This window comes from Zosterops lateralis (assembly GCF_965231275.1).
Source record: "Zosterops lateralis genome assembly, chromosome: 1".
NCBI lineage: Eukaryota > Metazoa > Chordata > Aves > Passeriformes > Zosteropidae > Zosterops > Zosterops lateralis.
This window is the reverse complement of record NC_139762.1, coordinates 120,733,556-120,746,070: the sequence shown is the minus strand read 5'-3', so window position 1 is coordinate 120,746,070 and position 12,515 is coordinate 120,733,556. Positions and strand designations below refer to the sequence as shown.

Here is a 12,515-nt window from a genome sequence, read left to right as displayed (position 1 = left end):
ACCACTGTTCTTAATCTCTTAACCTCTTTTTTTGAGAGTTCCAATCTAGAGGCAACATGAATAATAAGCAGGTGATTAAAGTGTATCATAGAATGTTAAAGGAGTGGAATGAATCGTAAAGATTATCTAGTCCCAACCACCCCTGCCATGTACAGGGACACCATCCACTAGACCAGATTGCTGAACTACTTATCCAGCATGACTTTGAACACTGCCAGGGTGTCTTGAATGAAAGAAATCAGTTTTGTGTATGATCTTTCATGTACCTGTTAAGTGCAGGGTTTTTTAAAGGCAGTTCCAAACAAGTTCCGCACTTGGAGATCAAAAATGTCACATCTTTTCAGGTATGAATGTACTGGTTTATTTTTAAGAACAGCACTTTTTGGTAGGTGAATTTACTCTTTACGTTTTTAAAGTAATTTTTTTTTTTTTTAAGTTAGGAAACATTTAAAGAGGGCAAATGGAGAAGCTTCCTCCCTTTTGTATCCTTTTTAGAAGAGAAATGTACAGTTTGCGTTTCTTGTTACCATAAGCCTAACTTCCAGTGGTCTTGAAAATCTGAGGCTCTGAGATTGCTACATCTACCATTTGGCAGCTTTTATTCATATTTCCAGTAATTTTATTCCAGGAAAACAATTGTGTCTTGCTAGGGCAGGGTATTGTGCATCAGTTTCTTTTTGCAGACAGATAGTCTTTCTTTGCGTGCATAATGCCCTGTGTTGCCATCTGAGTCAAATAAAACTGGAATAGTAAAAGGAATTTGTAAACTTCAGTACAACAGAAAACAAAAATCATAACAGTTCTATATTTTAGTGCAGTTGAAGAACAGGTTTCATTGTACTCTTCCGGTGTCATTTGTTTTTGCTGAGAAATACCCTACAGTCTGTATCCTCTGAATTACTAGTTTAGTATATATTTAGTATTCCCTACTAAATATTCTTGAAAACTAACATCTCCTGGTGTCCTCTATCATTTTACTCTTGCATTATCTGTGTGGCAAACCTCACTTCTGTTCCTCCTACTCACTGGCAAAGCTTCTTCTCACAGGTTTACTTCTTTACCTTTCTTCATTTCACAATTTCAAAGAAAGATGAAACACAAAGCTGTTGGTTTCTTGCTTTGGGATATCTTTGACATTCTTCATGTGTGAAATGGCAAGAACACTGACTGAGTTTTTTTCCCTTCTGCTTCTGGAAAAGACTTTGAGAGACTGTGAGCAGACTAGAAGCATTTGGAGCCCATACAGAAGATGTTTACTGTAAACAGAATCTCATTTATCTCTCTTGATTTGACTTGAGCAGTTAGCAACAGAAACAAAACAGGCAACAAATAAACAATCCTATTACAAAGTGCATTTTCATGGGAAGACCTTTTTGGTTTTGTATTTCTGGATGGGATAATCACAAATACCATCCAGGATGTGTTGTAGGAGAAGCTGTAGATGAGCTAGGAAGAACAGTATAAAAATAAAAGTAAAATGTAACTGGTTTGTTTTTTTTTTTAACATATTATAATTATAAGAAGGAAAAAAATTACCATAATTGTTCTTACATGTCTCCCAACTTCAGTTTTCCATTGTATAGTTTTCCTTTACCTATTTCTAACAATTTTGGGGGCCACAAACTACTGAAAACCTGATAATTAAAAAAAACCCCAAAAAATCCCACAAAAACACATTCAGAGCAATCCTACCTCTCTGTAAAGGACAGACTCTTTGTTTTTCTTGCCTAACATTTTATTACTAGGGATTCATGCATGACTTTACAGTCTTTGTTCTTTGGAATACATCTGTTCCTGCTGTTTGTTCACCACCTGAAATCATAACCATTTGTTTGTGACATCACAATTAGTTACTGTGAGGATGATTAGGTTGTCACCAACAGATGATTATGATTTCAGATGGTAAATGAGCAGCAGGAGCAGATGATCTCCTAAGGAACAAAGATATTTGATCTCATACAATTGTTCTCAGTGACAAAAAAAAAAAAAAAAAAAAAGGAAAGAAAAAAGCAAATAGATAGTTTGAAGAGTTTCTAAAGTCTGTAATGAGAAAATTTGATATTTTTCTGTAAATAACATTTCTTTTAGTATTTTTAAAAGTTACTTCAATATTAGATTAAGAAATATAAATTAAGAAATATAAACAATACAAAAAGATTTGGTGGTATTGTAAGCCCTAAATGTTTGGCTACATTCAGATCCTTACTTAGATGTTTCTTCACCAGCTTTTCTGAGAAAATACATGCAAGATAAATTATGTATTTATGAAATTTTGCATACAAATACATCTTCACATTGAAGGAAACAGAATTTATGTGAACTTTGTAGTTCTGGCCCTCAATAGTTTCAGAAAGATATTTTTTATATAATTCTCTAATTGTTTGTTTTTCAACTGGGGATTTTGGTGAAGACTTCAAGTGGATAATTTAATACCCCAGTGTTCCCATGAGCAGGAATAGAAGTCTACAGTTTGGGAATAAAGTTTTTGTTTTGTAATTTGGGCATTTTTAATGGGAATGTTTATGTGTTATATTTTGCTGAAATATGTAACTCTTTTGGGTATATTTCAAAGGTGATTATAGTGGATTATGTGCATTTTTACTTGCTAAATGCTGCTTTTGCATTGGACTCGACTTCTGAATTACTTCCAAATTTACTCAGCTTTGTCAATTATAATGCACTCTTGCTAGGATTCACATTGATACATCACTGTTTGCTGAATTATTTGCCATTCTGACTAGAAGCCACAGTAAAGAGATTGACAACCCCACTTACTTGGTGAAAGGCCACAGAGCAGTAGTTTTACATCTGTTCATTTTCATATTTTTGTTCTGTTTTGTGGGGATTTTTTTAGCTAAAAAACTGTCAGGTGACCATTTTACCATCAGTGGAGCAGTTCCTTCAGCTGAGCCATTTGTCCTCGCTTTATATGTCTCACAGCCTTGTCTAGAGTCTCTTATCACAGCTGGTTATGTTTAAATAATACCTTGCCTCTGTAACTGCTGAGTTGATTTGCTAATTTTCTAATTAAGTTTTCTTTCTAACTAAAGACACGGGAAAATTAAATTTAGAAGCAGAGGAGATTTGTTCAATTTTGTTTCTTTCCTAATTTACTGAAGCTGGGAAATCCATGCCGCATTTGGCAGTATTAATAGCTGATGGGTTATTTTTCAGTTTCATCTAACAAAGAAAATTTTATCCAGCATAACACCAATTAAATGCAGCTTGCAGCTATTTTTTTTAATAGTTGAAAAAACTTCTAAGACACCTAATATTAGAAAACATATTAACAAAACAGGGAAGGAGTGTTATTTTTTCTTTGCTGTTTCAAGAACTAGTGACAAGAGCCAAATTACTATTTTTATATGTGAGTGGGATTTGGGCTCAACTCTGGAGCGTAAGACAAGATCTGCAAGTGGTCCTTCTCCTTCTCCCACATTTCCCCTTTTGAGATGCTCAGTTAAATGCTTAAAGTTCTGCAAGTTTTGCATCTTCAGAGATGATGATTTCTTTGCTGACTTTAGAGTACAATGTGTATTTATAAAGAATCTAGTGTTTTAAGCATGTGCCCAAAGCACTGGAGACTTAGTTTCCTTCTTCAACAGAAGGAGAGTATTCATGGAGTGCATAGTAATCTGGATAATGGCAGCTGCCTTTTGGAGATGTGTATCTAATACAATTTGCAGCCAAAAAAGGAAAAATCAAATGCTATTAAAATATAGGAAATTCACAGGGAAGAAGTGATCTAAAGTAATCATGACTGTAGTTTGCCTGTTGATTGAAACTCTTGTGAGTGAAAGTGCAGATGTATATTCAGATGTTCTCTTGCTGATTTACAGATATTCTGCCTATTTTAGATACAGGTTAAAAAGAAAGTGAAACCTGCTGCGTAGTTCTTGAGTAGTATAGATTGTGCATATGTAAGAAACAGAGACTTGGGCTATGAGGTTTGTTGTTTGACTGCTCTCAGGATGAGAAGGAACATGAGTCACCTGTCTGGGAGACTGCTTAGCCATCAAGCTTTTCATGTATAAAATGTATAAAGAGGAAGCAGCCACCATGACAGGAGACAGCCAGCTCTATGGAGAGAGATAATTTCAGAGAATGTGTCCTTGTGTTTGTACCAGTCTCCTAAAAGGCCAATATGAATTACATTTATTCAAGGTTGCTAGTCTATTCCTTTGGAAAAATCTGCACATGAAGTAGAAATGCAGAGCTGCAGAGCTCTTTTTTGATGTTAATTCTCAAATTTAAATTTAATTATGTAATTATGCTAAGTATCTGCATTTAGTTTTCTGTCTTCAGGTGAGAAAATAGAGCAGTATCACATAATTCACCTCAGTGTTACTCTAAATACTTCCACTTTTTTTGAAATCTTTTCTCCTTTTCTGTCTCCCTTCTCTCTAACCTGGAACCCACCACGTACCTCACCCTTAGTCTAGGATAATCATGTCTTTGAAAAATTGAATCTCCTGAACTGAAACTTTGTTGCTGTCAAGAACTAAGACATAATTCTCCACTCTTTCCTCTGTGCCCTTTCAACATCCAACGTCGCTTTCTCCTCCTCTGATTTCCTCCTCACTCATATGTATACTGTGCTTGTTGATGGCCCTAGCTTAGCAACCTGGCCTTAGCTTCAGCAACCTCTCTGTCCTTGTCTGGTAGATTTGCTCATTCTTTCATCTCTTCCCTGTGTGGGTCAGACCTTTGTTTTCATCATCACCATTCTCATTCCCCTTCTCATCTGTTAATGAATAGTCTTGCCTGCACAGGTTGCCTCCAGTTGCACTTAGGCACTCTCCTAAATTGCTTTATCCCCACAAACATCACTTTCTTGTAGCTGTTACAAGCGCCTTGATCTGCCAGCTCACTAGTTTGATTTGCTCCTGCTCCACATTTGCTCTTTACTGATAAGAATACTGACCTTCCTTCTGTGTTTTGATTGATTATTTTCTGAACCTGCTCAATCTTAATCTTTGGTTATGTGGTACGTGGACATATTGCTGGGAAATTATGATACAGAAATTATCGTGTAAAACTTACAGGGTAAATGTTTCATCTGTCTATTGGAATATTTTGTAGAATATCTTGTAGAAATTCCCCACTGCAAACACTATGTCTTATTTTTTTACCAAAATCTTACGTATTCAAGCAGGAGTAAAGCTGGGGGAGAATTCAAAGGACTTTCCTCATGTGAGTTAAATGCCAAATGTTACAGAAATGCATACAATTTAAGTCCTGCAATACTGCAATTTCTGTTTTGGCTATATAGAAAATAGTCCAGTGAAATTAGGGATATCAAGACCTGATTTCATGAAGAACTAAATAGTATTTATTCAGTACCATGGTTATTTTAAGGTTAAACAAAAGTTAGTATTTTAATGAGTGGCTTTAGATAACATCAGCTTGTTTAAGGTCATGTAGACGAGATCTTCTGATTGAAAGACATTGTGTAATGACAAAACATTTTTTCATGTCTGAATATTTCAGTAGCTGGTGACTTAGAAATACCACAGATAGCTGTGTTAAGTAGGTAATGATTGCAGCTTGGTATTTCAAGCCAAGATTGTGTGTAGACAATTGCTGAGAATGTAATGGCCATACTATTTGCCTATTCAATTGTTTGACTGACCTTTTCTGAGCTCCTACTGAGGCGATAAAATTTGAAAATATTCTAGTATATAAATAGTCTTTTACACTGAGTGGAGTATAAAACCATAATTTTTTTTATTATAGTATTTACATTTTTCAGTCTTGTTATTGAAATAGTTATTTGTTTTTGTAAATTCTCTTTTTTTTAATGTCAGTTGATTTGTAATGGGCCATATTTCAGGGCATGTTGAGAACCTGGCAGTTCCTGACAGTTACTCCTGTCAGGGAGTAATTATTGCATTTCAGTATCCCCCATGCCTCTAAAATTGTCTCTTGACCATTTTAATGTACAAAATTGTGAAGTCAGGATTAGATACAATTCTAACATTTTCTTCTTACAGCCTTACTACAAGATTTTTCCCTGATCTTTATGTACCACATTACAAAAAGGCTTTATTCAATATGACTACAGATAGCATAATCTGAAAGAAAGCTTTTTGATGATTATCAAGTATTTTATTTAGTTCCAAAAATACAGATTATTTTCTTATGTACAGTCTTTTCTTCATCTAGTGATGGGTTATTTCAAATACCAGGGTGCTAAACTTAATTTGTGAGCATATCATACACAGAATTATACCATGGTTTACTCTGCATCATTGCACAAGACATGAAAACACTCCTTTGTGCCATGTCCCATATCGCTGGTTGTAGTGCAGGGAAGAGCATGTGCTCCTCAGCAGGGTCCAGGGAAGTCTTATTGCAGCTGGAAATGCTTCTGACACATGAACAAGTATAGCTTTTCTGTAAGATAAGCAAGAACTTGGGGAGAAAACTGTATTCTCTGGGAAAGAATAAAGTTGTGGTTTAGACCAAGTATAAATATGAAAAGTCAGTGAGTGAAGGCAGAGGAAGAGTACTGATTAAGTATAGAAGAGAAAATTAGCACTGACATATATAGATATAGATATAGATGTATGTGCAGATTGACAACACAAGTCTGATTCTGTAGGCCATCTTGTGGAGTTGAATGATAAAATTGAAATCTTCACTTCTCATGTTTTCTGATATTCCTGACAGAAACAGAAAATTGGAAATAGGACACCAGTGGTACCTGTGTAGACTCTTAATAGCTGTGAGTGCAGTCAGTGGTGTCATCACTCTGAACTTTTCTTAGTTTAGTAGCCCACTGGTGTGGGGTAACTTGTCACTGTTCCTGTATCAGCAAATTCTGTTTTTGCAGTCTTACAACATTGAGGCTTGTTCAGTAATATTGTCATTTGTTCTTCTTCACCCCATTCCCCATGCAGACAGTTCTTCTAATGGTTAGTTTTGTTTACCACACACTCCAGAAAGTGGAGGACCCTTTTGCAGAAATGTCCCCTGTCTTCCCAGCCAAGGGGACACTGAAGAGAAAGGGTTAGGGATAAAAATGACATCACTCAAACAAAACTTTTGGAGATTGTCTCTGTTATGGCTGCTGTGAAAAAAAGGTGTTATCAAAGCACTGAGATTATATTTCCAGGGCAAGGCTTGTGGGGGATTGTTGGGCCATTTTGTATCTTATTAATACATTTGGCCTTGGAGTCCAAGCTATTTTGCAGTTATCCAGTATGTGACAGCAAAAGTAGGCAATGGAAAATGGAGAAATTTATTCCTAGGTAAGAAAGGTCTTTGGTGTGTTTTCATGGACTTCAGAAGATTGTGAGAGACTGCTAACAATTACTGCCAGTGATGAATAAGACATGTTTTTTAAATGTTAGTGATTACATTGCATAGCAAGCCTGCATATTTTTGTAGCACATTTGCCCACAGGTTTAAATAATATAAATGGAAATTATTTTAACATGTTTTATAAATGTGCCTCTAAGTTAATGTCCAGCAAAAGGTGCAATGTTGTTGGTCTATTATAGATCCTGTGACCTCTAATAATTATGATTCTTCCTATGGAATATGGTGAAGCTTGTATGGGATAAATATTTAGCGGATACAAAGTTTTTTTCTTAGCAGAAAAATAAAAAAGTATGAAAATGTTTGCTTGGAGGTGTTCTCCTGCAATGCATAAAGGTGTTAGAGGACAGTATTTCTTTCTCCCATGCTTTTTAATCAACTGATTGTTAGAATAAAAATTAAGATAATTTCTGAAGGGTTCTTTTGTTCTTGCACTTAATCCTCTGTTGTTTTATTCCTTGTCATTTGATAACTCTACTACTGTAACTAAATATATTTATACATTTCCTATAATACACCAGAGTTGAAGTAAGCAGGCAACAGTGAGGAGTGATATATAAAATATTCTCAGTAATACGTTAAAAATAGATAATGAATTAAAATTAATATATGTTTTATAGAAGTTTTCAAATATATCAAGTTTTTATTGGCTTTTTAAAACAAGTTTGTAAGAAGCTTCATGAAACATAGGCCCTGAATATAAAAAGTTAATATCTTGCAACTACATTAATGTAATGTCTAGAATATTACATTACTTTGTTTCCAGAGATAATCAATGATGGTAATATAATATCTGCCTCTCAGAGCCAATGTATGATTTAAATTAATTATTGCTTATAAAGCACTTTGAAGTCTTTAGCAGTAAGGTGTTGCAAAGTGTAAAAGTACTATTATTAATTTAACATCACCATTAAAGTCAGTACTTTAAGAGCATTTGCTATACTCTGCTCAATATCTTTCTATTCATCATATGTTGCATATTAGTTATTTTAACATTTAGAAAGCTTAGTAATCTGGAAGTATTCCAAACCATTGTTCCAGACAGCAGTTAGATATTTGGGTGGATCATGTAAAAACAGTGAAATGGCTGAGAAAGCATGTAAAATGTTTGTTTTAAATAATATTACATCAATGGAACAGACATCTGCAGCACTGAACTTGATTTTAAACTGCTTTAAACTTTTTTTTAAGTTAACATTGTACTATGTTTTTCTAAAATTGAATGGGAGGGGCTAATATGATGTTATTTCTAAACAAGTAGACTGTTTTATCTTTTGTTCAGTTTTCATTTCTGTTTCTGAAATATTCGTGGGAAATCCAATTTACAGTGGGCAGTTCTTAGGAGGTGGTGAACACCTGCCACTCAGTATTTTTATTGCTGTTTGGTTTTGTAACCTAATGTCAACTATCAAGATCTGTATTATCTTTTTTTTTTTTTTTTTTTCAATTTTCATTAAACTTAATGTCTTCTGTAAGACTTTAAAAATTCAGACAGGGGTAGGCCTTGGAGGTTACAGCCTCAGGGAAAGCGTATAAAGTCTTTCTTCTCATATAGTGATAATATGCTCTAAAATAATGCTGTGTATTTACACAGATATTTATCTATTAGATTATGCTTGAAATCTTCCCAGATGGAGAAAAAGAAATTTTAAGGATCCTATCCTCCATCTTTCCCAGCAGTATTGTCTTGAATTTGTGCTTAGCTCTGGAGTTCAGCTCTGGAGTTCAGTCTGCTGCCATTGGAGCCAGTTCTAAACTAGGTAAAAGGAGCCTTAATGTTCAGGATCCAACCAGACTCCCCAGCCTTGTGGAGGTAGGTGGGGAGAGCAATCAGGTGAATAACGTATGTCTTTGCAAATGATATAAGCAGATGTTCCAGATTTCTAAAAGCAATATGAATTTAAAAGCCAAATGTACGAGTAAATCAATTAAAAGATTCACCTGGAAGCAGTTTGCTGAGTCGGCAGTGAGGAAGTTCCATTTTCACCATGTAGTTGAAAATGAGGATATTAATTACAGGTAATATTTTTTGAGTCTTCTCCTTGTGGTAGACATTTTATTTTAAAGTATTATTTGCACTTCTAGGATTAAAGGAATCTTTCCCAGGTACTGGAAATTAATTTCCTCCTCTTCTTTGAATTTATTCTACTTTCTGAGATTAATTTAATATGTACTGCAAATGAATTAAGCATTGAATCCTTTGATTTCTCTTGGGATTACTAAATCAGCTAACAAACAGGTTTATTATCCCTAGAATGAAATGCCATATGGCTCAGGTTCACTCATATTATATGCTAGAAGATTAAAGTATGTTCTTAATATGAAATTACACATTTCAAGCTCATTTTCTGATGTATTAATAATAAGAAAAAGGTTTTCCTTTTGTGTCAGCCAACTGATTATTTGTGTTTCCAAAAAATGCTTCACTGTGTAAGAAAATTAGCAAACTTGAGACTTAATTTTACGTATTTCCAAGCACAGGTCTACCAGCAAAACTGATCAAATATGTACTTCTGTTTCCAAGCAGGTTTAGGGTTGAGATATTTTCTAAAAAGGTATGCAAAGTGTTTAAATGTAGATATATTATCTCTAATTTACATGCCACTGGAAATATTTAGATGTAATTCACATATATAAATTTAGCACTTTTTAATGTTTACCTTAATTCCTATTGCTATTAAGTAGGACACATACATGCTTTCCTTTTTCAGTGTAAATGTTCTCAAAGGCAAGTAGCTATTTGAAAACTATAGGATGAAAACTGTAAGATATGCAGCTAAACAAATAAATAAATAAATTCCTCTTCACTGCAGAGCAGTCAGTCACATCAGAATCATTAGCACAGTAACACTGTGGCTGCAGGGCAATTTAGGATTTTTTAACCACAGGCCACCCTTGTGGTTCAGCAAACACTTTATGCCAGCACTTGAGGCAGTGCTGCTACTGCAAGGAACCACACTGCCCTTCCTTTGTGAGCATCCCTACATGGTCCTACAGGTCTGGTGCTGGCAATAGAGCAGCTGGGGAGTACAAACACCACCTGTAGGTGGGGGAAAAAACTAAACTACTTCTGGGGGCAACAGTGCTGATATAGACTAGTTTCAATTATTTGTGAAAAAACATCCTAAGTTATCGTATCAGATAGGAGGTAGAAGAATGTAGGGAAATAATGATCGTGCTACTATTTTGAAGTAACATCTGTTCCTCATGGTTTGTAGGTCTCCAAACATTTTTATGTCATATTGTGTATTCTATGCTAGCCAGAGTTTTAAAATGAAGGTTTGTGCCATTTTGAAAAGAGTTGGGGAAGAGTGAGAAGAGGGGCACTTCAGATCTGCTTTGTTTCTAACTAAATTAGGTGACTTCATTTACAGTTACTGCAAAATATATTTTTATACTGCTTCTAAATTCTTACTTTGTTTTTCTCTGTAAAATATGTTAATGAAAATTGTCACCATGTCAAACCCATTCTAAAGTAATGAGAATGATCTTTGCTTTTGTTTTCAGCACCAAAGGGAATACTCCATCTCTCTCCTGATGTATATCAAGAGATGGAAGCAAGCCGCAACAAATCAGCCTCTGGTACCACTGTAAGCTATTTGTCGTCCAAAGAAATGAGCCAGACTTCTAGCTCTTTCTTCAGCATATCTCCTACAACAAATAGCACGGCCACAATTGCCAGGGAACTTCTCATGAATGGAACATCCCCAACTGCCGAAGCCATAGGTCTAAAAGGAATATCTCCTGCTTCCCCTTGTTCTACAGTGCAGCCTTCAAAACAGCTGGAATATTTGGCAAGGATTCAAGGCTTTCAGGTATGGGAGGGGGAAAATGAAGCTCTTCAGCCAGAATCATAGCGTTGCCATCAAGGTTTCACTCTTGCCCTCTTGAATGTGGGCATGCATGTAACTTATCTTGTAAAATTAGCTGGTGTCTGAGGCAGTTTCTGGGTCCAGGAGATACAGATTTCCACCAATATTTGCGTCTCTCCTTCTCTTTTGTTCTTTCCTTACGTTTATCTTACTGCAGCCCATCTTTCTCTCCTATGTCTCTTCTCCTTAAATAATTACAAGCTTAAATTATGTTTTTAACTTGCACTCCTTTGAGAGTCTTCACCTCTTGGTTTCTCCCTTCAACTCTGATCCAGAAGCTACTGATGTACCACCTTACCTTTGCATTTGTCTTCTAGGCCAGCTCATTAAAGTAGTTTTTTTGCTTCCCACCCTGCACCTCTTAACTGTAAGCTGATGTTTTGGTTCAGGAATGGTACTACCCAATTTAGCGTCCCACAGACACTCTCAAAACCACTGCCACTCACTCACTGTCCCCTTCCCTCTCCTGCCTTCCCTTGTGGTGGGCTGGAGAGGAGAACTGGAAGCATAAAAGGTAAATATCCTGGGTTGCGATAAGAACAATTTTTCTGGAAACAGCAATGAGATAAGAAAATGAGCAGTAACAGCAACAGTGTTTAGACAGAAGGTAGAAGAAATGAACAATTCCCATGGCTGTTCCCTGAGAACAGCCAATACCTGACCACGCCCTCTGCTATGCTTACTTGACTGGAGGAGACTCCTTCCCCCAAACCTGGCAATGACAAGGTGGCGTACAGTAATGTCCAGGTCCTACCCATGGCCCCTCCTGGCAATTGCAAAAATAAACACTGTCCTTGCCAGAACCAGAACATTATCCACCCTTTATTCTATACCATCTATAACATGCTCAGATCCTACACATTCCAACTATACATACGTATATCCAAGCAGAGGTACTATTTCCATAGTCACTGGCTGTTACTGCAAGATGTTTGTTGAGTTCATTTAGTCCATGACTGTGGATTCTGTTTGTCCTAGATGTCTTCCAGGGCAGGAGGGCTGGTGTGCTGTCAGCTGGTTGCAGGCTGCATCACAAATTCACTACTGGTGCATCTGGAGCAGTCCATACTTATTGTCCATCACAGTTATGGCATACAGTGTCTTTGGCAGTGTCATTCAGCAACCAATGTTATACAATTTAACACTACAGACTGTTCTCACCCAAAAATCTAAACCCCTGTAGGTACACATGGTGTTTCCCTGCCCCTCTGCAAGGGGACCCACCAAATATTCCCAGGTCCTTAAGCAAAAACAATTCTATGGATGGGTTTTCCTTTCCCTGAGGCAGGACTAATGCAAGCTGTATTCCCTAACACATTC

General features: G+C 36.1%; 1 protein-coding gene across 2 annotated transcripts in view; it reads left to right on the top strand.

Annotated features, from left to right (window-relative positions):
• STAU2 (staufen double-stranded RNA binding protein 2) overlaps nucleotides 1–12,515 on the top strand; it is a 167,106-nt gene that overhangs the window by 75,714 nt on the left and 78,877 nt on the right. For both annotated transcript variants that reach the window (XM_083861260.1, XM_083861259.1), the window contains exon 12: nucleotides 10,831–11,138. In XM_083861260.1, the coding sequence (XP_083717386.1) occupies nucleotides 10,831–11,138 (308 nt within the window). The remainder of the gene's footprint in view (nucleotides 1–10,830; nucleotides 11,139–12,515) is intronic.